The 27500-nt window shown below is 45.1% G+C and overlaps 1 protein-coding gene across 2 annotated transcripts in view; it reads left to right on the forward strand.

The window, feature by feature from the left end:
• Positions 1 to 830: 830 nt before the first annotated feature.
• LOC144159157 (uncharacterized protein C05D11.1-like) overlaps positions 831 to 27500 on the forward strand; it is a 96838-nt gene continuing 70168 nt past the window's right edge. The window contains exons 1-8 of one of the 2 annotated variants that reach the window (XR_013320254.1): positions 831 to 1196; positions 2623 to 2705; positions 4957 to 5115; positions 8983 to 9192; positions 11131 to 11253; positions 14601 to 14750; positions 17410 to 17520; positions 19995 to 20086. Coding sequence is in view for 1 of the 2 variants with exons in the window: in XM_077690474.1 (XP_077546600.1) it covers positions 1058 to 1196; positions 2623 to 2705; positions 4957 to 5115; positions 8983 to 9192; positions 11131 to 11253; positions 14601 to 14750; positions 17410 to 17520; positions 19995 to 20086 (1067 nt within the window). In the remaining variant the exon portion in view is untranslated. The remainder of the gene's footprint in view (positions 1197 to 2622; positions 2706 to 4956; positions 5116 to 8982; positions 9193 to 11130; positions 11254 to 14600; positions 14751 to 17409; positions 17521 to 19994; positions 20087 to 27500) is intronic. The other variant, XM_077690474.1, reaches the window with a different exon arrangement.

The raw sequence follows: 27500 nt of genomic DNA on the forward strand, positions 1-27500 counted from the left end.
AGCGGACCGCCACAAAAAAGTGGACAAGTAGCGCAAATTTCGCACATTAGAGCGAAGCTGCTTACCTCAAGTCTGGGGGAAAGGGGAGGGGCCCTCTAGAGAGGGCCCTCTAGAAGCATATGAGGGGGGGGGGGGGGGAGAGTTGTGGGGAGAGTGAAGTTGGCGCTGGGTGTTGGCAGGTGTTGGTGTTGGTCACCAGCTGAGGCACGGGTGGGAGCGGTAAGTGTGGCATATTGGCCGGGGTACGGGAGAGGGTGGAGAGAGTGTGGCGTCGGCGCTCGCCTTGGTCAGCAGTATGTTAACGCTACCGCAGCCGATCACATGAACACCGCCGCCCAGCAAGACGCAGCAGTTTCGTGCGCTCCTTTAGAATGCGGTCTGTTGTTTCGTGAGTGTGTGCTACCCACCCAGGTGAAAATATGTTTTTTATACCTAGATTATTGAACCAGAAAATTTATCTAGCTAGAAATTCAGTTTCTAGTTCATTTCTACGGGATTGAGATTTACTTCCAGTTAGAATCTGTCAATCCGCCGGCCAGCGAGAAGAAAAAAACCCCCAAGCTGGAAATAATCGTCTCTAGCTAGGCAAGGAATTTTTCTAGTTGAAGCTGTCGATTCCAGCTAGAATCTAACAACGTAGTTAGAAATGAAGCCGGAAATCACGACTTCTTCCTAGAAATGCTCGTTCCATTTTCACAGGGCAGTAAAACGAAACCAAATCCACTTAGTTGGGTAATGCCGGCGATCGCGGAGACCACGACTCGGCCCCTTTAGGAGTCGTTTGTTATCGTACAGGCGGCGCTGCTTATCACCTCAGATAAGTTATCCTGTTGTATCTATGTTGTCATTACTTTCATCTATACGCTATCCCAAAAATACCAAAATGGCGCGTAAGCGCTTGTTTTCTTTTTCTTCGTGTGCACCTGACAGCTTTCAATGCGCGTGCCGGCATTACCAGCAGCAAGCGCAAGCACCATCGGCACCCACGGGCCTTGGAGTCGAACGCGGTGCGTCCAAATAGGCCTCTCGCAGCCCCAGCGGCCCTTGCACGGAACGTATGAGTAATTTCCAAGAGATCAGCGTCGTCCGCACCGATGGGGACCTTCCTCTGGCAAAATATCGATCTACGAAAACCGGGTTGACAGTTTTTGTCTCAGAATTCGACGGCCCTTTGATCAGCGGCTTCCTCTGCGTCGGTAAGCACGCTATCTCCACAGTTCTGTGCACCAACTTAGCTTATTTAGTGGCTCTACGCCAACCCGACCGCACGTCCCCTCCATCGGCGAGGAGTAGCAAGTGCGAATGTAGCAGTTGCGCATGTACTAGCGCGGCAAATTTGAGTTTCGGTTTGCTCTGTGTGCGTTTTTTAAACTCCAGCTTGATATGGGCTTTCGTTTCACCAGCTGCGCGGCACTTGCGGGGTAGCAGCTGTGCGTTCATTTGCGGGCGCGGCGGATTTAAGGGTTTCGGCGTAATCTGTTTGCGTTCCAGCATGAAGTGGCTCATTTTTCATGCTGCGCGAGACTTGCCGTGTAGCAGTTGTGGTAACTTCCCACCAGCTGATGAAATCGCTGCCCAGATGTATAAAAACGAAAACGCTCGCTCTTTCTGCGTGCTCACTTAAGTGACGGCAGTGCCTGGATTTCCTGATTTAGAATGGCACGTGTGTTTGGTTCTAGTTTGCTGTATGTTTAAGAGGTGATTTCGGCGGGGACAGGCCTGTCTTAGGGAACAGATTTATGCATAATTCGTTTTGCGGGCAGCTACTGAGGTGGGGCATAATGATAAGTGCGTTAATTCTGCACCTTGCCACGGAGTAGTAGAACAATACAGGAGGGGGGAAATGTCACTACCTAGGGCGGCCATGCAGATAAAGTTACGAGCACTTGCCCAGGGTCGAGCTAGCGGCATCTGTCGTGAGGAGAAATTGTGCGGCCGCTGTGATCTGCCACCCTCTCCTTTGTCGTCGCAGCTGCAAAGCATTGTAAAAGTTCGTGTTGGTTTTCATGATCTGGTCGCTCACTCATGGTGACTGCGTTGGGTTCTTTTGTCTCCTATTAGATATTCTCCGTGGCACATAGATGAAGATCGCTGCTTAAACTAAGAAAGTTATGTAATGGTTGCTGCATTCGAAGAACCTGTTATAGCCTAGTTTTGGCTTCTTGAACTTCTTATTGCCTGCGATGCATCACTCGGCTTATTCGGACACAACATCGCAGGCACGTCACTAGATGGCGCAAGCTTGCCTAAGGTGTGCCCTTTGAATTTGACGTATAGAAACGTGTCACTCAGCAGATGGTTGGGCGCTGCCTCATGAGTGATTCCCTGGGACATGCAAGTTGACGCTATGAAGTCATCATCCAAAGTTTAATCACTCGGCTACGTCATTAGGCAAGACATCAAAGACGCCGATGACGGTGACCATTACTTCCATGAGAACATTGCAAATAATATTCAGCTGAGAGACTTCAGTATGGCCAGTTTGTTGTCTTGTGTCATTGAAAAAAAAAAAAATTTCCCGTAAGTAGGGGCTCTCTGGGCGATCAGAGCTAAGTATGTTTGAGAGTCAGCGATTTCTCATGATGCCGCGCTTGCCCTAAGCTGTTGCATTTGTTATTGCAGCGACTGAAGCCCAAGATGATGACGGCCTGCCACACACATTGGAGCACCTTGTATTCATGGGCAGTGAGGCGTACCCGTTCAAGGTACGGAGGCTGGAAGCTGCCCTCAAGCAGGGTTGCCTTGCCACTCAAAAAAGTCACACATGATATATTCTGCAGTATACTGTCACAGCTAGGGCAGCTTGTCTGAGAGTTGTTTTTAAGAAGTTGGCGTGGCAGTGTCGTTTCTTTATAAGAGGAGGGAAGGTGCAGCTGGTGTTGTCCTTATTTCTTGTCTTGTAACAGACTGCGGAGAAGACAAGGTGCAGGTTTGGCTGTGGCGGTAATTCATACTAAACCTTCACTGCGCAAAAAAAAGCGACGAAGACCACAGAAAGATACATGTATTGTGTCATGTATCTTTCTGCGGCCCTTGTCTCTTTTTTCCGCAGTGAATGTTTAGTGCTGTAAAAAGTAGCTTCAGTGGGTGGGCCGGAGTTCTAGGGAATTCTGCTTTATATGCTCCCCTTGCTCAGCTTGTATCAGGTCGTTGGTGGGGGTGTGAAGTTTCTGTCTGCCCATTTACTGATGTTGGACATTTATTGCAACAGAATGGACAACCGAGCAAGTTGGTATTAATTCATGGCTACTGACAGCATGGTTGTAGCTGGTTTGCAGTCATGCACAGTGACAATAAAAAATTGCATTATCATGCCCACTTGTTAACGGTTGTCTGCCAAGCCCAGCTCAATTGGTAGTAGTATTTATTGTGTTTTTCAGTTAGATTTTAGCTGTGAGTCAGCGCTCGTCCTGTTGTTTCTTTCTTTGTCCCTTGTCTGTGCACACTGTTAGTAGCCATGAATTTATCAGCAGTGCTTGTTTGTATTTTAGGCTTTAAATCTTCATTTACTTCACCCTCACATGATTTTCTAATGGCTTGCTTGATGCCCCCTTCACCTGTGCTCTTTTTTACCCCTTTCAAGTGGCTAGATACACGGTCCGTTATTCTTTTCCGGGGTTCTCATTTTAATATGAAGCCATTAAACGGCCCATTTAACTCACAAACTTGCATCTGCATCGAAAACCAACTCCCAAATCCACGTGACTGTGAAGTGTTCTAAAGCGCATGCGTCGTATTAAAGGGACACTGAAGTCAAAATGCAAGTTGCTCTAAATCTATAGATTAGCTCACCGAGACCACAAATATACCACTTTTATGCGTAGCGAAAATTGGGCGATTGGTGTCGCTGCCACTGGCTATACTGCGATACTCGCACAGGAAGGGGTTGAAGTGTGGGATGCGTGCAACGTCTTTCCTGGCTGCCAGTGGATGGTGCTACTAGTCCACACTTGGGGGGCGGCGGTGCCACTTTTTGAGGAAGCGTGAAGCTATGCATGCTTTGTTGGTGCGCCGTCAAAATTCGCGGGGCCTCGTAGTGCCAATACTGATCACGGGTGTCATGAAGGAACATTTGGCTTGTCAGTCCAGAGCTGCAAAGGAGAGGGAGTTTGGGAAAGTGCGTCTGATTTGACCGAAATTAACCAAACCGCTTGGTACGTGGTAGCGTTGTATTTGGTCGCTTCTGTACTGATATACATCACCGCTTCCTTCCTTGCTTCCAGTTTATCGTGGTGCAAACAGCTGCTTCAGTCACTGTTTGCGTCATGTTTTATAAGTGTTGTTTGATTTTTCAGCAATGAGGCATCTCTCGGCACCGAATCAACACTAATATGGCTATGGAAAGGTCAGACTTTCATTTGAAACCAACTTGCTGGTTTCCTACAGGGTCCCTTTAATGAAACACAGAAAAGGGCTGTAATGCCTGGGCAAGTGCAGAGCCACATGGAAAGTGGAGAATGCAGTATTTGTCAGGCTGTCCTCACCCTGCAGTGCACAGGTACCAGTCAGCCAGGCCCATTCTGTGTGGCAGTAGATTGTCAACAGTGTTGTCGAAATGATTACGGTTTACAGCAAACATGCTAACGTAGCAACTAAGAAATAATATGCACTAATTTTATCGCAAAGCTCAAACATTGCTTGCGGCGCAAAACTCAAAGGAGCACTTAGCGGTTTCCTATCCGGTATTATTGCTGTCGCATTCACGACTCAAAAGTGGTTACGTGTCTTGAGCATCTTGAAAGTTAGCACTCATTCCATATTCGCCTTAACCCTTGACCTGCCTGAGCTTGTATTCATTGTGAAAACCATGTACTACCAACCCGTCCAAACCTTTTTCCTTCGTCACATTAACGTTGGACTTGGAAGTATATCCAGACCAAAGTTGTATCTGGAAATGTCCGGACCAAGCGTGCTCGCACTGTGTTATCAGCCAGGAAAGTGTTGCGGCTGTTGCAGGGTGTCCTAGACCAGCTGGCCAGCCGATGCCTGGCGTCCGGCACCAATGCCTGGACCGACATTGACCACACCTGCTTCACCATGACCACGGTGGGACCCAAGGGATTCCTTAACCTGCTGCCCATCTACCTGGACCACGTCCTCTACCCGACACTGACGGTGGGTGTTTCGAAAGTGAAGCCTTCTTTGGCCCGCTGATGGTAACCATACTTAAAAAGGAGGGAAGCTAACGCCGAAGACTTGAAGGTAGTGAAGCTGTACGCAGCGTTCACAACCCTCACGACAATTTAAGTCCATGATTGCAGCCGATTTGCTTCTTCTTCGCTGCCGCAGTGACCTTTACTCCATAATTGTTGCTATAAGTGTGAGCTTCTTTCATTTTTTTGAAAGTGATAATCATTGGACATCACCTTGGAGGGGCGTACACTATGATGTGTTTTTCTCGCTCCGATCAAGTGTTGCCACGATTACGGCGAACGCTGAAGTGTTTCTTCCCCCAATCTTGGCAATCTCCCTAAGTGGATACGCTTGGCCGGACAAACGTGCGCCGCGGATGCTGGGCGGTTGCCGCGAGGCATGCACAAGAGCGCTCGACATTTTTTTGGTTTTGTTGACTGCCGGGCGGTCCCGGCAGTCTTGGCCAATCCCTCTAAGGGGCTATGCTTGGCTTGACAAACGTGCACCAGGGACGCTGGGTGGTTTCCGCAAGGCACGCACACATGAGTGCTCGACATTTTCTTGGTTTTGTTAACTGCTGTGCGGTCGCAGCGAGGCCCGCGCTCAGAATTTTTTTTTGTGTTTTTAACTGCAGACACGAAAAATTACAATTTACTAAACAGCATTGCTATTAAACGTTTACTACAGGCAAGCCAACTTACACAATGGGAGGGCACTTGATAATGGGTTTCGACAAAGGCACATCAAGCGCCTAAAAAGAAAAAAACGTTTCCTGTGGTCTGGATCTAACCTGGGTCCATTGCGTTATAAAGGAGATGTCTATCGGATTGTGCCATTCTGACATGATTGGAGCAGTTTGGATTTTGGACTTTGACTTTGATTCAGGTTTCGTGGGAGAAAGATTTGCTTTCTAATCATTTTTCTTTTGAAAAATGGGGTTTGAATTTGCACATGCTGGTTGGATGTAGGCTGCTTCCCTCAACTGCTTAGTGGAGTATGTTTATAAGCATGCCTCCTGCCAGTATTGCTACATGTGCTGTCTAGGTTTTTATGCAAGATGGTTTGGGTAATGCTTCATGAACACTGTATGGTTCAGCTTGAACGTAAAAAAACCAAGAGTGGTTGAAAGGAAACACGAACACAATGCTGACTATATCAACTGGATTTACTAATTGTAGAGTGCACATACATACAGTGAAACATTGCAAGACACAGAGGGATGTTTCATCATCCCTCTGTGTTGTGCCACGTTTCATCGTGTATCTGTTCACTTTATCGTCACTAAATTCAGTTGATATAGTCAGCATTGCATTCGCATTTCCTTTCAACTACCGTTGTTTTTTTTTTCCGCTCAAGCTGAACTTTCCGGCATTCATGAACCAACTCACGCAATCCTAAGCAGTTCTGCTTCATGAAATGTAAAATGTAACATTTCTTGCGGGGATTCTATGAATGTCCTAGATCTTTTTGTTTTGTGTCTGCCATGAGCAAATCTCCTTTGGAAGCTTTCTTCTGGACCATTAACAGCGTTGTAACCTCGGCTCGGCCATATTTAATGATGCAACAGTTGCCCCGCTTGCGTCAATGGGGGCATTTTTCATCGTTGTCTTCATTTCTGGGTGGGTTATTACTAATGGAGACATAACGTACAGATAGGAAATTGCTTCCCACCTGCACGTACTACTTTCAGAAGGTCTCATGAAGAGTTTGTTGTCATTGGAATCGTGCCACATAGCTTTCTGTTCGTGAATTTCGTCCGGTACTATGCCATCCAGTAGGCTACAACGTAAAACTATGCAGTATTTGACTCTATTCGGTTTCTATCGATAGAATTCCAAGGCAATTTGAGAGCCTTTGTTTTTGGGGCATCCTAAAATGCCGGTTGTAGTTGGGGTACTTTTGTGAATTTATTTCTAAGAGAAGGTAACTTAAAGGGACCTTGCAACACTCTTTGAGAAGTGCAAGTAATCCTGTGCAATGTTTAGATTACACTGCCAGGAATACCTGAGCCAAATATTACACGTACACATGAAGCGGTGAGTGCACAAATCGTTGTGAAAGACGCGGAAAAACCTACCGCGCTGTCTTCAATTTTTCTTATTATGCACCCCTGGAATGGCCTAAACGACGTCGTTGCGGCCATGGCTGCCCCATTGGCTTTCACTGGTCAACTTCACAGCTTATTTCTCACATTTCCTGTAATGATCCGCCATCGTCAGTGCTGTGTAGCAACCTCTTCTATGTCTGAACCTGTACGCTCAGTTTTGGTGTTTATTTTGTGTTTTGAGTGTGTGCAGAGTTTGAGTGATGAGCCCAATACTCCCCTTTAAGTGAGACCACTCAACAAGAAACGTTTATTGCTTCAAAAACGCCCTACCAGCCTGAGTGCGCGCTTGTAATCAAGCAGCCATGCCTGCTTTTTCGTGGCACCAGACCGGAAACAGACCCTTCCACGTTGCCGAGAAAAGGAGAAAACTCCCCGGCCTGTGATGTATCGAAGGCTGCCGAAGAGAACGCCGCTAACCACCCCCCTCTCCGGGAGAGAGCACGCAGCTTCCGTTGCGTTGTCCGAGTCGAGTCGAGAGGGAACAACTATGTGCAATTTCACATTGCGCGTAGTTTCGGTGAGATTAACCGGATTTTCGGAATTCCTGCGGGAGGAGATTGCTGCGACAATAGACTTTACCTCAAAAAACATTCCCTGTAGTCGATTGTAAGTGCTGCAGGGTCCCTTTAAAGCGGGTATCCCAAGTTGCCTGTCCACTTGATCGCTTTCATGGGGATGTTTAACCTGGGATAAAAGGGCTGAGTGATAAGTGTTATCAGCTGCTGGTTAGCTATCTTGGACAGCCTAGTAAACCTGCTCCTTGCTATCAGCTGTTTCCCAAGAGAACGTTTTACAGTTAAAAAAATCTTGGATCCTGCAAAATTTTCACACTGCTGAGGTTTGAAAACAGGTTGTTTGTGCCATAACCTGCGGTTCAACCAGAAGGTGATGAGGCGAAACAGGGGGGATTCTTTTAGTGTCTGTTCCGAACAATAGAAGGATGGTTCGAAATGAATGAGTAGATTGCAGAGGGTGTGTACAGAAGGTGGTGGGTTTGTACCCACATGGGTACGTAATATTGCTTCCCAGAGATGCATGATATGCTGTTTGCAGAGGCACTTTGCAATAATAGTGTTCGCGATAATTCATATTTTTTCACGCTTATGGTCCACCCCCCACAGTTAGCTCCTACACCATATCTGGTAACATAGAAGGAAACAATTGCTCATTTAGATTCATTGGTCCTCACTGAAGTTGCCGATAGTAAAAATAGAGGCTGTGTAAGGCATGCAGGGTATTACAAGACTGCCTTATTAAGGTGTTTTCCCCATGAATTTTTGCCTGGTTAAAGGGACCCTGAAACATTCTTTGAGCAGTGCAAATAGACTTGCGCGACGCTTACACTGCCAGGAATACCTGAGCCAAATATTACATTGGTTAGCAGAAGTACTTTTAACCGAGGAGTTAGAATTGATGTAAACTTATATGTGACTGCAAAACAACAACTACAAAAAAAAACGCTTCCCATGTTTCATTTTCCATGTCTGGTATCTAGGTATTCGTGCCTTGCTGGTAATCTTTTGTTGAATAGTTTTTTCCTATTGTTCTCAAAAACAATCAAGGAATTTTTTAAATTAACACAGAAACTAGTTACCTCACATCAAAATTAATTAGATAATCAGCTAAAAAAACTGAACAAGCCTATGAAGTTTCGTCAAAATTGGTTGGAACCTCTTGAGGCTTTCGCCTTAAAAGGAGAACTTTGGTGTCTCGATTGTGGTTGTGTGTGTGTGTGTGCCCAGGATGCGGCGTTCATGACGGAGGTGCACCACGTGAACGGGGAAGGGGAGAATGCGGGCGTGATCTACTGCGAGATGCAGGCCCGGGAGAACACGGCCCAGAGCCTGTGCATGCTGAACCTGCAGCAGATCGTCTACCCAGCGCCCTGTGGCTACCGCTACGAGTCAGGTGGCCTCCTGCGCAACCTCCGGGAGAGCACCACCAACCAGAAGGCAGGCCCATAAAAGCACCGTGTGATGGCACCCCTTTATTTAGTCGGGGCCTCTTAGTAGCCCTTAACCAGTCGGTTACCACTTTAAAAATCTCCAAATACGGGATTCCACCAGGACTGGAGCTTTTTGTGGCTTAGGAAAGGTTGAAGGAAGAAGGAAGATATTTGGTGCCATGTTGAAGTTTCTGGTGTGATTTTTGCTGATGTCGTTTGGGAGTCTATTTGTCACGCAAGAGCTTCAGCAATCAGAAAGTGGGCTCCTTCACCGTCTCTAGTCAGGGCCGACACAAAAAAGCATCTGACAGTGACACCCCCCCTTCTTTTACTAGGCCTAAACCATTTGGTTACCGCTGTGGAATTGAATCTCCAAGGACATTGTTATGTCTGGAAAAAGGGTAAAAGAAAAAGGAAGAGACTTGATGCCATGTTGAAGTTTCTAGTGTGGTTTCCGGTGATGTCATTGAGTTTGTTTGTCATGCTGAAAAAAAATTCCAAATTTGTGAGTGATTTTTGAAACAATTCCTATTCTGGGAGGCGAGCAACAAAAAATAATGTATGTAAGCTGAACTAAAATTTTAATGGAGTATTGCCTAGTTGTCTTTGGCTTGCTCCTTATTTCCTGGTTATTGAAGGTTGGCTCATGTGGAGATTTCTCCCCGGCTATGGAAGCTCTGTTTATGCCAATATTGGAATTGTTCAATTTTTTTCTAAACATTTATATTGATGCTGTGCTACTTCTATATACATCATTTCAAGTTTGTTGTAGCTGACTTTACATAGCACAAAAAATGCCTGCTGCACCCTGATGGCCACTATTTTTTCTATTCGAAATATTGGGTGGGGCAAACAAATGTAATGTTTTCTAATCATTCATTATGCTTTGTTCAATAGTGTTTTGTAATTAAAAGTAGTAAGAAGTGGCTTTCATCATACGTGTGAGGCCTTATTAATTTGCTTCACTGCATTTTTGTGTCTGCATTTCACCAAAACATTGCCCATCTTGCGGCAACACAAACAGGAGCATATGTCGAACTGACAGTTCATCAGAAATATGCCTTCTGTGGAGCAGCCTTTGCTGCGTTGTAATAGCTTCTTGTCATATCAAAAGATAATTCATCTATCGTTGAATTATCTTAGGTGTGCTGCTGGTGATAGAAAAGGCACCTAAAACTATAGGGACAGCGGAAAAAGCGGTGCACACAGCACTAACTTTCAACTATAGGTTTACTGAAAAAAACCAAAATATACTATATGTGGAGTTCAAAACACATAGGGACGTAGTTCATCATCTTAGAAAAAAAAAATGAAACAGACGAAATATCTTAGAAAAAAAAATAAAACAGACGAAATGCTTGTCACTCTCATGCACACAAAATGTGCGTTAACTGGAAAAAATGCATGCATTTCTGCAACAAGTGATCCAAATGTTTTTTCCCCTCTTTCCCTCAAATATTTTGTTTACACTCAACTTTGCATTTTTTTCTCAAAGGTATACATTATGCTACTTTTCAATTTTAGTATCTGTCAACAATCCCACACTGGCACGCTTTCCCATCTGATTTATTTCAATAGGAGTGTGAGCAAGTTCTTTGCAGCCATTAAGACTCGTGGTATGCAGAATTTATTCTCATATCATAAAGCTGGTCTAGATAACAACCAGCAGAGAGAGAGAGAGAAGATATGGGTAGGCATGTGTAGCATTGTAGAATGAAACGATGCCCTTGTGTCAGTCAGATACAGACGGACAATTGACAGGTGGCAAACATTAAACCTCACTTTTACTTTACCTGATCTCATTTGCACGTGGCACCATTTTATAACTAGGTTATGTTTTTTGGTACTGTTTGCCCTTTGTCAGCCTTGCTCCATAAAAACAAACAGTCATCATCATCACCAAACGGGAAGGCTTCAGACACCCAACCCGGACTCTAATGTGCAGGTCAAGGCCTACCACAAGACCTTTTACCGCCCAGAGAACCTGTGCGTGATTGTGGCAGGCAAAGTCTCTGCCCAAGACGTGCTCAAAGCTCTGGAACCTACCGAGAGAAAGATCATTAGTAAGGTGAGCTCCTACTGGAACAAGTGCGCTAGTTTGTAGCGAGATCAAATTTCAAGGTTATTTGGTGCCACACGTGTGCAGGGAAAGCAGTGATGCGAGGGGGCAGGCAAAAGGTCTGTTTAGATTTGACGAGAGCCTGCACCTTTGGTACATTGGCAGAGTGAAGAGAGTGAGCAGTGTCTTATTACAGCCTATGTAGAGCCAAGAAAAAATAAAAAAATTTACAATACAGTCTACGCGCGTTACAATGAACCCTGTTAATCCAGAAAAAAACGTCCGCTGTAGCTGAAGTATGCCGTATCTGACCGGGGGGGTACTTCGACCGGTATTGCATATACATAGTAGTACAGACACTTTGTTCTTACTACACGCCTGCAGCACCTCTGCACAGTGTTCGTGCAAAGGCAAAGAATTGTTTAAAAACGTTTCCAAAGCTTCGCATTGGCTCTTGGAAAAGGCCTAGTGCATGCAGTCAAGTATGTAAAGATGAACGGTAAGCTGAGAAAATAAAGCAAGAATATAACTAGGAGCAATTATTAGCCAGCTATAAAAATCAGTCGTGGCCATCAGAATTAGCTGGGCTCTTTTAAATCCCTTCGGGACGAGGCAAGTTTACCCGAAACCGTTCGTCAAACAAATCGGATTGCTGTCTGATGTTCCCCCAAGGCAGCTTCCACATTTTTTATGATTTTAGTTTGGCCGTTGAAACAGCTGGTACGAGATAATCTGATGGACAGCTGTAAAATCGATAGTTGGACCAGTTAGACTGTGCACGGCCCACGGCAGATTGCACACAATGGATGGGAGGAATTTCTTTTCTTTTTCACCGAACAGAACGGGGAAGAGAACCGAACTTCACTAAACCCGAGTTCTTTATTGCACAAAAAAAAAACTGTGATGAGGGTAGACTCGACTCCGGGTGCACCACTTCATGTATCTGATAACGCTGTTGTTCAATCTCACAGGAGTCGCATTTATCGGCAGTGGCCTTGTTCTTGATGGCTGAGCGGACCGCCTGTACTTCTGGTGCTGTCGGCCTGTTTTTCCCCATGTTCGACAGCGTTAATGCTTAGTTTATCCAACAGTGAAATCATCTGCCCTGCCACTGGTTGCACACACAAAAAAAAAGCAAGGCCACTGGCTTGGCTTGGCTGCGCCAACGACCCGCCTGCCACAATGTTGCCAGACCAAATTTTTCTTGCCAAACTAAACAAAGAAAACGCATATCGGGTGCTGGGCCGCAGAAGTCCGCTATAAACATTCACTCGAAACAATTTTCGCCTAGAATTTAGTCTATCGTAGCCAATTGTCTGCTCTAGCCAGGTCCGTTATGAGCTGATTGGACTCCATTTAAAATGGATGGGGACCAAACAAACCAACAGAAAGGGTCTGTTGTAATGGGAAGTCTGTTGTTGCTGGGTCTGCTGTAACGAGTGTATACTGTAATTACACAACATGTTCTGTAACAGAAAAAGGTAAGGAGAGAAAAAGAGGAAGAAAATGGGAGAAAAAAAAAAGACAGGACACAGGAAACAGCAACAACAGAAAGCTTGAGTGTGCACAAAAGTGAATGAAGGTGACATATGCTGCTTCGAAAATACTATTGTCCTAGCAAGTGAAGTGTGCTTAGTAGGATGTGCCCTAACATTTGGTGTCCGTAGTTAGTACATGTTATGGGTATTTTACAAGTATCTTCATTTCATCCGGTGTATGCTTTGTCTAGAGGATTACGGGTTGCCGATTCCTGCACGCATGGATCATTTCATTTATACATACAAATACAATACCGCGACACAAGAATCGAGTTTGTATATAGGCAGGGTTCTAAGTTCTTCAAAAATAGCCCTAGTGTGAGCATCTTAAGGCAAAACTGAAATTATGCGAATACCGTAAAATACCAAACAGGCGCACCCCCCCCTCCCCCAACCACCCATTAATGGCCCAAACCAGTGAAACCAAAACCACCCAGGAACACATCTGACTGCGCTCTTGTCTAAACCAGAATCCAATCCAAGAACACAGGGTAGCCGTTAATTCCGCACACGCTCGCAGTTTTGTTATTGTCATCTGACATAGCCGAATGTGCTTGTGGCTTTATTACAGCAGTGGTTCATGACATGTGTTTGTAACGAAATCCAGAAGACACTCGGAAGATTTTCGAGAGGCACCAAAGCCCTTTTGCTCCTCTGTGAACGCCGTGTGAACACGTCACGACTACACCTCGTTCAACACCTCAAAAACAGACCAGATGACGGCAAGAATGGATTCTCTGGCTAACAGGACCAACAACGCGGTTGACAGGAACATTGATGAATTGCTAACAATGGTTTTGCCAAGAGGGGCTTCACAGTCTTCTTCATCTTTACTAAAAATGTGTTTCTCTCCAATGCACTGCGTTATTTTCTTTTCCAAAGGGGGAAGGAGGTAGGGAGTAAGGTTGGTCAACATTTACATGCCGCCATATTGAAGTATGGGGCAGTCCTGAAAGGGCCCCTCCCCAAAATTTCACACTTCGAGGGGGGGCACTTGCTCGGTATTTTACGGTAGTTATTTTTGTAGTCTGTGAAGCTTTGTAAAGGTTACTGTTTCTTGTGTTTCCCCATACCAGAAGTGAGTTCGTGAGAGTGGAAAGGCCATGCATGGTCGTGTCTGTGGGACACGTTTGTGCGTTGTTTGGGACTGTGCACCTGTTGCCCGACAAAAAGGGTGGAAGGGAAAGAAAAAACCGACCAGTGCATTCTGTCTTCGGACAGCTATGCTCCCAGCTGCCGAGTTCTTGGCGGATACTGTGAGACGGTGTTGTCCAAAGCTCAAATTTCAGGCTGCACGCACCATCATCACTAGCCTAGCTACGCCCACTGCAGGGCAAAGGCCTCTCCCATTAATCTCAAATTATCCCGGTCCTGTGCTAACTGCGACCAGTTAATCCCCGTGAACTTTTTGATCTCATCTGCCCATCTAACTTTCTGCTGCCCCCTGCCGCAGTTGCCTTCTCTAGGGATCCACTCTTTTACCCTTAATGACCATAAAGCATGCATACGCAGAGCTTTATTTTGGGAAGAAAGAAGCATGGCCAAGAAGGGGAAGGAAGGAACTGCGTTTCAGAATGTCGGTGCTGCGAAGCAACTGTTCTGGCAGGGTTGTGGTTCCTAGACAGCACTGATTAGGTCCGTGCAGTTCGCAGAAATGCTCGTCAAGCTTCAACATTGAGCGCGCCTTCTAGTCCCTCGTGGTTTTTTTATTAGACATGCGATGCACTTGCTTAGCTCTGTCTCCTTTAACAGTGCACGCTGGTGTTTTTTAGCTGATGCTTTCTTTTTCTGCAAGGAATTGACGTGTGCAATGTTCAGTTTCAGCAAGAAGGGAGGAGTCCGTTCACTCGCCCGTGGACGAAACCGGTGCCACCGATCACCGGTCCCCTGGAGAAAATCGTGCCCTTCCCAAGCGACGAGAATGAGCAGGGCCTTGTCTACGTGGCCTTCAGGGGTCCTGCAGTCAAGGTACCTAATAAGACACGAGGGGGTAGGAGCGTGTCTTAATGACCTTTCTATTTCTCACGAAACCATTTTGCTTGGCTTTTTCTCTGTGGTCACTTTGGGTCACCAACACCATGGGCCGTCCTGTCACAGGTAGATGGTCTTAGTGTCCACTCGGAAGATATTGGCTACTGCTACGTCAGTGAACATACCCTGGCATGCATAGGGACGTGGGCACTTGCGTGTGGCGCATCGACTGACAACTTTTAGCTCATACTTGTTTATGTGCAGGTCAGTAGTCCTGTGATGGGACTGGTAATTGGGAGAGGAACTTTAGCACCCTTGTAGTTTTTTTTTCTAGCACTTCATGAAAAGTTTACCGGTACACTTTCCGTTCTCGCAGGTCGAGCTTTCTTAGGAGTCAGGAAAGTTTGACTGTGGGACACACTAAAAGCTCCTTTTGTGCATGTAGAAAACACCTCCTTCAGGTGGGAACAAAAACTACTGCAGTGTAGCCTTAGGCTTGCACAGGGTTCTCGATTAGGGGGGCAAAGTCTTACCGCAGCGCCCCTCCCCCTCCCCCTGCCCCGGCAACTCCCTACTTCTTCCCACTGAAGGCCTAATGGTGAGAACGCAGTGCAGGGACAAGGCATGGTTATAAAATTTTTATTTTAATGAGACAGAATTGCAACACATGCAAAATATTTGTGAGCAGAAGTTTTTACTTTCATGTGTAACATCGGCAAGTTAAGAATGTCCCATTGTGGACGCGGCATCAGATTCACGAGATGCTGAAGAAAATTTCATTTGCCCTAAAGCACAGAAACATACCTATTTACTCGAATCTAGGCTGATACTTTTTTTAAAAAGTCGTTTACGAAAGTCGGAGGTCGGCTTAGATTCGAGGATGTGGCTTTACGGTCACCACTAGACACGTCAACGTCATCTCGCGGCCACAGGCTTGCAGCTTGCATGTTTGCAGGCTCCATTTTGCTTGTTTGATTGTTGTGAACCCAGTTCTTAGCGTTCCGTGCTTGCTTGCGTTCGTCGCCGCGGCTTTTAAGCGGAAGGTAGTCTTGGAGGCTGAGAGAACTTCAAACCTCCAAGCACAGCGTGACTTCGCTGTCAATAGGCAATATTCCCCTCTCTGCTCTTAGTCCACCAGCTTTCTAATCTTCCTTTCGTCGCCTCGACAGCCTTGAAGTTAACTCCCTCTGTGCTACCCTTAAATCTTATGGCTTCTGAAAGCCGAATATTTCCCTCACGTAGATTTGGATGGATACCCTCACATTCTAACACTATGTGCCGCATAGTTTCTGTTTCTTTTCCTCAGACCACGCATACCCGATCATATTGTGTATACTTCCCCACAAAGCTCTTAGTTCACAAGCAACCTGCTCTAGCCTCAAACAGCAAAGCACTGCCTTTGGAATTATCGTAGAAATTTTCCTTTCTGATGCCCAATTACTCTGCCCTGTAATTCTATAACGACGTTTTAGCTTCCATTTTTTCTCTCCATTTATTCATTTCAATCTGCCTTGCCTCTCTTTTGGTTACCTTGGCTGTCTTGGATTCTCCACTGTTCTTTCCATATTTCATCGTATTTCATCGTCCCCCCTCCCTGATCCGCAATCTCAACAAAGGCTTTTATGCATAACTCAGTACGTTAGCACTTACTCGGGGCTTAATGCACACTACACGTGTTCATTGCATGCTCAAGGCATACGACACATAGCCAAATGTGTTTAGAAAATATACCACTTCAGCAGCAGTAGGTTTTTTTAAATAAAAATTCCTTTTCTTGCACTATGACACAATAGAAATAAAAAAAAGATACGTTTTCTTGCACTATGATTGTGATGTTACAAATCAAGGAAGCTAACGGGGGATCTGCGGAGCTTGCATACAACGTTTTTCTGAAAAAAAAAAGGGAATCCAACAACATGTAACTGTGAAATAATTGTACCTAAAAACTTTTGTCTAGCACATTGGAAGAGACACAATCTCCAGGTAGAAAGTACCAAAAAAGGTGCTTCACTACCTCAAACAGGGAGTTTTGTTTCGGTTTTTATTTTGTCAGATGCTTTGTCTTGGTGTGCGAAAGGCTGTGCTAAGGTTTGTGTGCAAATATGAGAGCTGTTGTCCTTACCATCCTTACCACCGGCGTGTAAGCCACAGCCTGCAGTGCAAGACCGTCAGCTGTGCTGTCCAACAGCTTTTGGCCTGACCAGTGGGGCCTTGCCTTATATGCAGTTCTGCATGATCATGGATTAGTGGACGTACTCCCTGTAATCTTGAAAAAACTGTGAGGGAGACATGAAAAGTGCCAGATTTCATTCCTACACAAAGTTTTTTTTATTAATAAAAAAAGCTGAGACTGTGAAATCTGGGACTTCTTGAAGAAAAGGGTGAGTAAGCCTTTAGTGTGTAGTCTAAGTATGTTAAGAGCGTATGGGTCCAAGCTAAATGGTACTGCATGTTAGATTGCTGTTAAGTGCAGCAAAAAAGATGAAGGCCGTGGCACACAAGGAAATAGTAGCGCAAATTTTGTTTCTCTCATTTCTTAGTCTACTGTCACATTTGTGTGCAGGCAATTATCGAAATCACTTTCTTAGTTGCAAAGTGTGTGAGCTAGCTCATGAGGAGGGCAAGTGCCAACTCTTTATTCGCTGCGTCTGTGCAGGCTTACGAGGACATTGCAGCGCTGTTGGTGATGCTGGACTACCTGACTGAAACGTCAGGCGCACCCCTGCAGAAGCTGTTTGTTGAGGCTGCGGACCCGATCTGCGGTGCGGTATGTGGCGAAGCATATTCCATTTACAGTATGCGGTGATGGCTGTTATTTTTTGTCTGGATGTCTAGGGCCAGGTTGCGCATCAACAGCAGCAGCCCACTAGTTCCACTGCAGGACGAAGGCCTCTCCCATTGACCTCCAACCGCTCCTGCCCATTCTTTGCCTTTTTATGTCGTCCTTCCATCGTGTTACTGGCCTTCCCCTTCTTCAAGACCTGGGGTTCTAGGCATGTTGGTCCGAGGGAACCCTGCTAGGCTCCGTTAAGTGCCAAAGAACGCTACATTCACGCTACATTCACGTGCAATAAATTCAAAAGGAAGCAAGCTTGCTTGCTTTTGAATTTGTTGCACGTGAATGTCGATTTTACGCGAGCGTATACGCTAGCGGCACCTATCTCTAAACAGGAGAAATGCACATGAGGGTAATATAAAGCCGAGATTGAAACGCAATAGTTTAACCACGCGGCCCATTTTCGGAGTCTGGCTGGCTGCAAGTCTGCTGGAGGGATTTATTGCGCAGCTCACACCTTTGTGTTATGCACTGAGATGTGATTACTGACACTCGGGCATGAGTAATGGAGGTTCTTTAAATAGATCGCACCTTGGGTTCGCCATCTGAGTTGGTGAGTGCGGAACAAGAGAAAATTTATCAGTGGCTCACGGAACCCCGAGGAGGGGCCTGCGGAACCCCTAGGTGCCACGGAACCCACTTTGAGAAAACATGTTCCAGACCCGCCTTTTGGTATCCACTCTGTTACCCTAATTGTCCACTTGTTGTCGGTTCGCCTAGCTATGTGGCCAGCCCAAGTTCATTTCTTTTTCTTTATTTGAACTGTGATACGTATCTTCTATTCTAGTTTGTTCTCTGATCCAAATAGTTCGTTTTCCTGTCCCGAGTGTTACTCCTAACATTATTCATTTTATGGCCCATTGAGCCGACCTAGGTTTGCTTTCCAGTTGTGTGGAAAGGCGCTAAGTTTCTGCTTCCTATGTTGGTTTGAGGAATTTTGAAGTTGCTATATACTGTAAATTGCATAGACTAGCGACTAGTTGAATTTGCATGCACTTTTGTCATGCTCGAATGGGGCTTGCAACATTCACAAGTGCGTCTGGTCTATAATTTTATCCTATTATACAAAACTGTTTCTTTAAAAAAAAGTCCTTTAAGGTTGGCTGGGTTTTTCCTGCAAGGGTTTCTGTAGTCCGTCCTGAAGGGCAGGTTAGTTCCTATTGCTGGCTGCGCTTGTGTATTTGTTCAAGTTCTTGTTCGGGTTTTTTCACTAACATTTTGTCAGATAGGCTTTGGGTGTAAAAATTGCGCCCACCTCCCCGCGAGGGGAACCCTGTGTAGATGCGACGCATCTTGGTGTTCACTTGGTGTTTCCGTTGGATTGATTCTGAAATCGCGTGAAACGTGTCGGGCACGCGTATGATTATTATGTTTTATGATTATTATTATGTTTTATTGGCCAATCTTGGTCAACCTCTCTAAGTGGTATGCTTGGGGCTTCGCTGTCGCAATGACCTTTACTCCGTCATTGTTGCTGTAAGTGGGAGCTTCTTTTCTTTTATTGCAAGTGTTAATCATTGCCCCATCATGCGTTGTATCAGTGGCTTCTTGACGTAGTTTGAATGAGTCAAGGATATAAGGTGCGTTCGTAGCATTTGATTCTGTTTCGGTTTTGTGGCGCAGTGGGAAGAGCACCATGTACCTCCCGTTCCGCCCACAGGGTCGTGGGATCGAAACCAGGTGCCGCTAACTATTATTTTTTTTATAGTGTAGGGGGAGGGGTGTGGACGGACAACGCCGTATGGAGGGACAAGGCGAGTGAATGAGATGCAGTCGCATCTAAAAGTGCCAAATGATAGGAGGAAATAGAAACAGTGCCCTGCATCTCTTTGTCCCTTCTGTGAGCCACGGTGTCCATGCTTACCTCAAGCTCAGCAACAAGTGTAGACCAAGCTGAAGGTTTCGGCATGGATAGGGAATGCTTGCTATTTCTGTTGAATTTGAAAATTTGCTGCCCTTGCAAGCTTACTTGAAGATGGAGTGACGGGGTCACACGCTTTGAATTGGGCTGAAGCAGAAAAGGATGTTTACCGTGTTTTTAATGTTGGGACTTTTCTGCTGAGCTTAATAAGCAGACCATGAAATGATGTGACATGTTGAGAAACAAACATTGCCGACAGCTGGCAATCAAACGTCCTGACAACAAAGGAACTTAATTGCGTTCCATCATAATGCCTGCCTTCGCATCGAAATTTGTGTTCAGGGTAAATGATTAATTACAAAACAGAAAGGACCAACCCTGTGTCAAGGCCTTTTCTTTCCCAAGTTGCTTTTTATTTGCTCAGTCGTTGCCTCAGTGCACAGAGCATTTGAGTTGAATAATGTTGCATGGCTGCACGCAGCACTCATCTTGCCTGTGTTGTCAAACTTATAGGAAGCTCCGCTTTTTTTAATCCAAAATTCAGGTAAAAACAAGCTTCGCGGACAACAGGGAGACCTTCTTTCATTTTGCCTTTGAGAATGTGGCCAAGGGAAAGCTGCAAACTGTCAAGGGCATGTGAGTGTCTTTTTGGTCCTTGGAAAGCAAAAGTGTGCACCGGTGTCTCGCACATGGCTGCTTCATGGAAAATTCGTATAGCAGCCTAGCTTAGCCGTTTCAGCCCTGATTTTTTTTTATTTCAAGCAAAACAGTGTTTTCTGTGTGTTTCCCTAAATTTGATGGTCCCATAAACCCATAAACAAAAAATAGAGCTGCAAGTAAAGGTATTAACAGATTTATTAATGAGGCAAATAATTAGGACATCTGGCATTTAAGAACTCTATGTTGAGCAGAGGCATCAGTATTGCACATTTTCCTAAACATTATGAGTACATGAACCTACAAAGAAAAAAATGAGGTTCGTAGTGTGCGTATTTATAGGTTTACAATTTTGGGAATAAAACTGAGACTGCCATTTTTTCAGCCTCAATGTCGTAATTTCGACATCAATGGAAATTTTTCTTTTGTAGCATGCAGCTCCACGAAACTGAAACAGTGATATCTATCGCAATAGGCATCATTGAATAACAATTCCCCAAAAATCTAGCAGTTTTGGTTTCCTTCCGTAAGCGCTAGAGAAACTTTCATGTGATGGCGTCGATTGACACCACCAGGGCCGAAAGGGTTAGGGAAACTACTCCATGTGATTGTTTTGCAGCTTCAAGTTCAGATGTAGGTATTCGCGCAAGTCAAATGTTTTTATTGTGGACTACTGTCTTGTGAGTCAAATACAGTGTTCTAAATTGGTCATAGCTACCTAAAGGGGCATTTCCTTACGGAGTGATGGGGGAATTTAAAAATATCAAAGTCCCTTCTTTCTTAAGAGAAAGATAGTTAAACGTGAAGCTTTCTGCCATGCAACCTGAGTCACAAGTCTTTGTCGGAATGGCACGATAGGGTAGACGTTGGCTTCATAACATGAGGGACCCAGGTTTGATTTCAACCATGGGAAGCATTTTTTCTTGAGGCGCTTCATGTGCCTCCGCTTATTGTCATCATCTTCTTGTGAAACCGATTTCGGGAAGTTCACTTTCCTGCAGTGCGTCTTGGCATGGCTTTGAACATCATCAATGTTGCATTGAAAACTTTGCTTTAAAAATACCTGTATGCAGGTGCCCCGTGCCTGGGTGTACTATTTGTTTCAGTTTAAAGGGGATGAAGACAAAATACAAGATTGTTTTATTCGAAAGATTAGATGTTTTACAGTCTACGCCTGTTACAACGGACCCTCTTAATCCGGAAAAAAATGGCCGCTGTATCCAAAGTATGCAGCATTCGAACAAGGGGGGGGGGGGTATATGAGTGTGAAGTGGGAACTTTGACCAGTATTGCATATACATGCTACAGATAATTTTTTCTTTCTACACACCTGCAGCATCTCTGCACAGTGTTCACGCAGGGGGAAAGAATCTCCTAACGCTACTTTTGAAGCTTAGCCCTGCACTTTAAAAAGGCCTAGCACATGCGGTCGAGTGCATAGAAACACATGCTAAGCTGAGAAAATAAAGTGAGAATATAACTAGGAGCAATTACTAACCAGGTATAAAAATCAGTAAAGGCCAGTAGAAGTAGCCAAGCTCTATTCGAACCCTTACTGACGGGAATGGTTTACCTGAAACCATTCGTCAAGCAATAGGGATCACTGCCTGACGTTTCCTCGAGCCAGCTTCTGCAATTTCAAACAGCTGATAATCTGATGGACAACTGTGAAATCAAAAGTTAGACCAGTTGGACTCTGCACGGCCACTTTCAGATTGCACACAATGGGTGAGAACCATCCCACTGCTTCAGGCATTTCTTACCTTTTTCATTGAACAGAAAGGGAATGACGCAGGCGTGGGAATAATAAATGCTGAACTTCGCTGAACCTGAGTTCTTTATTGCGTAAAAAAAAACTGACGAAGGTAGACTCGACCTCTGGGTGCGCCACTTAGCGTATTCGAAAGCGCTGTTCTTCAATCTCTCGTGTTTTTCAGCAGCGTCCTTGTTCTTGATGGTCAAATGGACCGTCTGTCTGCTTAGGCAGGCCCGCACTTCTGGCGATGTCGGATTGGTTTTAGCCATACTCGACAACGTTAATTATGCTTAGTTTATCTGACAGTGAAATTAGCTACCCTGTCGCAAATCACGCAAAAAAAGAAAAAAAGGGCCTCTAGCACTGGCTTGGCTTGGCTACAGTGTAGCTTGGCTGTGCCAACGACCTGTTCTAAGCCAACAATGTTGCCAGACAGAGTTTCCTCACCAACATAAACACAAAAAACTTATCGGGTGCCGGCACCGTAGAAGTCTGTTACTATGAACATTCAATCAAAACATTTTTTGCCCAAAATTTAATCTGTTGCAGCTGATCATCTGCTATAGCCAGGTCTGTTATGAGCGGAGTGGATTCCACTTAGATTCAGAGGGACAAAACATACCAACAGAAATGGTCTGCTGTAACCAGGAGTCCGTTGTTGCCAGATCCGCTGTAAAGAGCGTAAACCATATAGCGCCCCCACAGCTTCTCTGACAGCAAATGATGCTTTATTCACGGATAATTTGCACAATTTAAGCCAAAATTATTCTGCTAGATTGGGTCTTTCCTGATGTCAGTGATGACGTATTCAGGGCAGGTACTTGAAACGAATGGTAAGTACGTTGACTAGGGCTGCAGCGAATGAAGAAATGTTTTTTGTTGCTTCGTTTACCATCTGTCCAATAGATGGTGCCACAACACCACTCAGGCCCGCTGTCCAGTCTCACTTTGTTTTTGACTGGATTTGAACCTGGCTTCTTTTTGTTACGGTTGATAGTAATCGTTTCGTGAAACATTGGGAACGCTGAACAAGCAGGGTCACGTTAGACAGTGTCGGTTATGCCCATCAGCAAACGTCGTGTGGGACAACTCCAAATCGCTCGACTGCTGTGCAGCTCTAACCGGCATAGTGCATCCAGTGCACACTTGTGCTTCTATGTTGATGTGTGCGTTTGTAACTTTCCTTGTTTACCCCACCATTTATTGCTATAATAAGAATATTGTCATGGGACATACATGGAAAATCCTCCATGGTGCCTTGGCCCGGTATCAATGATGACAAGGGGGTGGCTGGTGGGCGGTTTGTGCTCACTCCGTTATGGCCGCTTGTAAATAGATCGTCCTCGTCTTAATGGTCTTGATGGGTCTATGGCTGGGGACATGGGCGCATCCATGGAACACTGGGGCTGAGGCGAGCCGGCACGTACCAAGGACCCTCAACAGAAGCCCTCAGAAGTCTTGACAGGGCGATGCTGGAAGGCCGGGATCGGGATGTACCCAGCAGCTCCACCAAAATGTTACGTGGCGAAAGAACGCATGACACGAACCATGTAACAATAAAGCGATTCACTTACGTGATGCGACAAATGCAGTCGACCGTCACGCTAGATTTGTCCGTTGCATTTGAAGTTCGCTATAAGTGTAATAAGCATTTCCTGCTCAGGAAAACGCGGCACACATACAGTGCGCACACTGACGGTGCGCGGCGATAACAAGACGCTGGATGCAGCCATGAAAGGAAGTTTGCTGTTCACCCGCTGGAATGGAACTCCCGGACAAACAAAAGTTAAAGTGAAAAATGGCTCATAATGTATGCATGAATGTCCTACGAATTGTCATCATGGCCATTGCACTTCCTGATCGACAGGTGGGTATTGATCTTGGAGCTCAGGATCTTCTCTCAGTTGCTAAAAATTGTAGAGATTATCGACTTAGACAGATCGTACTTATTAACCCGGTCGCATTTTTTTTCTCCCTGCATGAGATCGTTCACAATGTCCGGAGAGAACAACTGATAACACCTCAGTGGCACTCGATGCGTTTTGGCTTCATGGCTTGCATTTCAGATTGCTTCCTGTTTCGTGTTTCACTTTTCTCTTGGCTGAACTGCAGAGGAAAGCGTGAGCGAGCATTAATGAGGACTGCCAAAATTCATGTGTAGCTATTTTCATGGCCCTACGAAATTCATTCTGCCGACTTGTCCGGCCGCAGTCAGGCTGTTGGGGAGAAACAAAAGTGCCTCACAGGTGTTAGCACAGTGCCAACGCCAAATTTCTGCAAGTTCGCTCTCATCTATTATTCTTTCCTATATTGCTTCACCCTTCTTCCATTGCGTGCTCCCTCCGTCTGCCTGCAGACGAAATTTTGGGGGGAAGGGGGAGTGGGGCAACATGGAACCTGCTACAGCGACATTCTTTTTAAATGATAGTCTTTCTTGGGCTACTTAAATACAGTAATTTTGGTCTATATGTCTGTCTGTCTGTCTGTCTGTTACTCGATTCAGCCACTTGGCCAAAGTGAAAGGGAAACAGTGCAATGGTTTATATACCCACAGCCAAATCTAAATGTCTAAATCTGGTGTTAATGTTCATACTTGTCCACGTTGTTGAACAAGAACAAAACATTATGCAAATATAAAGCAGAAAACCAACACAAGAGTGATATTTGCAGCGTTCTTTTATTAAAACATTAACGGATGCTTGGTTTTTGCGATAGCAAATAAAATACTACAACTGCAGAAAACAGTCGCCTGCCGTTGCCCATGCTACCTGGCGGCATTTTAAAAAATCTAACAGCAACAGGAAGGAAAGGTTCCGCAAGATAGGTTGCACGTTCCGCTTGGAACACTCGTGGAGTAGGGAAACATGGTTCTATAAATGTTGTACCTTGATTCATGCACGTCTCCGTCATACGGCAGCCGTGGCATCGAGGCACCCGACTTGGAGCAGTGGAATGCGGTAAATTTAAATTGACTTGAGCAAACCTCTAGCATGTTATCTCGGGAGGAATGAGACGAGAGAGGAACAGTATGAGAGTGAGTGGTAAAGAGAAGGGAGGCATTTACTTGGCAGGGGCGCCAGTCGACTATCGGCTTTCGTCGACATTTGCAACGAAAGGAGCAGATACGCGGCCATTTTTGTTTACATTTTCTTTCCTTCTGGTTTTATTTTGCTGGCTGCATCAGTTCTGTAGGAAAAGGGTGATCTCCGTGCAGTTCGTTTGACGCTTTGCGTTTGTGGAAAGCCGATGAAGTGGCGACTGTGAACGCCAGGTGCAGTTGGGCGATGGTTGATCGTTCGCTGTACCTGGGTTGCACCCTCGCGCCAGTTCGTTACATCTGAAGCAAAGTGAGATTGCTTCAATGCATGCTGTGACGGTCATGTCGCAATCGTTCGTTGAAACCGAGCATGCGTCACAACTGCGGCTGTTATACAGTTGAACTTTGTTGTAAGAGACAATCAGGTATAAGAGATACTATTCACCCACATGGATGGCTACCCTACTTTTTCCATTAATTTAAATTCTTTTATAGCAGGCATCGTATGTAGAAGATAGTTGGTTATAAAGGACACGTTATCCTTAAATTTTGGTTAATAATCTCGCTTGTAACAAACATTTTAACTTTTGATGCGATGCTACCAGTCACGAACTGCAGTGAGTTCCATTTTGAAAACACAGGGGCATGACAGACACCCACAGTTGCTATTTATTATAACTTCAGCAAATACGCAGTGGTTCCGTCAGCTATGAAACAATGGTGAGAAGGCCTGCCAATGGAAATTCAATGTACAGAAGTGATTAAAGCTTACTGCCAATGTGTACGAGTGCGACCGCGCATGCGGGCTTCTGTGCAAGCCAAGAATACCGGGAGCGTGCAGTGGGCGCTCCCAATCGTGTAGGTCCCAATCAAGAAGCATCGCAGATGTTGAGTCCTGCAAGCTTGATGAATAGCCAGAGCACACAGTGGAAGAAGCCGTGCGCTCTGGCTATTCATCAGGCTTGTGAACTCGACATCTACGATTCAGATTCCACAAACAGTGGAAGGAGAGAAAGCTTGTACAATCTGTTGTAAAAAACAGTGTAAATACAGTCATGAAGCAAAGATTCATAACTATATAATAAATTCTAGGAGCCAAACGTAAATTAGAATGAATCTTTTGCAACATAATGTAGCATTATTTCGAGCTTATTTTAGCCGTACGGTGCCCACATTGAACTAGGGATAGATCAATTAGTGAAAATATGGTTCCCTGCTTATCAGAGACATCTTGTTTATGAGACAGAAACTGCTCCCCAATACTTGTCTCTTATAAAGGGTTTCAACTGTAAGTGGGCTCGACTGTAGTTCAAGTGGCCATAACGGAGCCCATGCCAGCTTCTCCGCTCACCCTTGTTACAGTGTGCTAGAAGGGAGAGGTGTGTTGTTCAGGGCCAATTAGGGGGTCCCTTATGCGATGAAAGTTTCTGCTGAGGAACTCTTGTTGCAAGCCTGGCGGCCACTGCTTACCAGTTGGCTTCAGAAATTTTGTGTAAATTATTCCTTATTTATTGCCCTAAATAGTCTTATTTCTTTATTTCATGATATATAGTTTTACTTATAAAACCTGTCAAATAACTGTTTAGTTTGATTTAAAAACTTACAGGTGGCGCTGGCTACAACAACAGAATGCCTGCGCTCCATACAATTTTTTCATCGCAAAAGGGACCCACGCTCTCCTTTGGTTTTCCCCCCGAATGACACACCTTACCCTCTCGTACATTGTACCCTTGTCGTCGATACCAAGCCATAGCTCCATGGAGGATTGTCCATGTATGCCCCATGACAATATGTATTAAATTTAAGTGCAAATAGCTCATTCTGCAAGCTCATAAACCCTGCACAATCACACAGCTGCCCATAATACACCACAGGTTCTAGGGTGGGAAACGAGCTATAGTGGGTCGCATGGCCATTTTCTATATTTTTTATTGTATAGCTTATTTGAGTGAAGTTTGTATTAAAAGTGGCGACAGTGTTATTCTAATTAGGCAACTTTTGGAATGAACCAAACTTGCATTTTGTCTTCATGGTCCCTTTTAGATTGTGTGTTTTGAAATCTATGCTCACTGACTGGACAGGTTCTCTAAAAATTAAAGTAGTAACAAGCCTGGTTATCAAGGGTTTATTGTAATTGCCCCAAATTATCCGGAATGTGACAAGTGATACCAAAACAGGGCCCAACTGGAGCTGCACAGCTTGTCTGCTTATGTTGAAAATAAAGAACCAGGCCAAAAGCAACAAAGAATTTGCTTCTGCTTTTCGTTGCTTGCACTAGAAGCAGAAAACCTAATTTTTTTATGTAGCCCGAAGTTAAAGGGGCACTGACACAAAATTTTGAAGGCGAGATAACTTCGGAGATAGATTGGTGGGAACACATATACATCATCTGCAAAATATCAGCGGCGAATACAGCCTAGAACATATTTAAAATCAATTTTAAAGTGTGTGAAACGCAACCGAGCAGCCAGCAGAGGACCACGCGCAATCGACATCCCGAGGAGATTGTGTAAATAAACAACATCTAAACACGTCACGAGTTTGTGTTTGCCGCTTCCGCACTGCCGGCGTTTTGCGCCGGCTCGCCCGGCTCGCCGCTC

The sequence above is a fragment of the Haemaphysalis longicornis genome, unplaced genomic scaffold (assembly GCF_048455015.1).
Source record: "Haemaphysalis longicornis isolate Haplotype H1 unplaced genomic scaffold, Haemaphysalis longicornis Haplotype H1 scaffold_10, whole genome shotgun sequence".
Lineage (NCBI taxonomy): Eukaryota > Metazoa > Arthropoda > Arachnida > Ixodida > Ixodidae > Haemaphysalis > Haemaphysalis longicornis.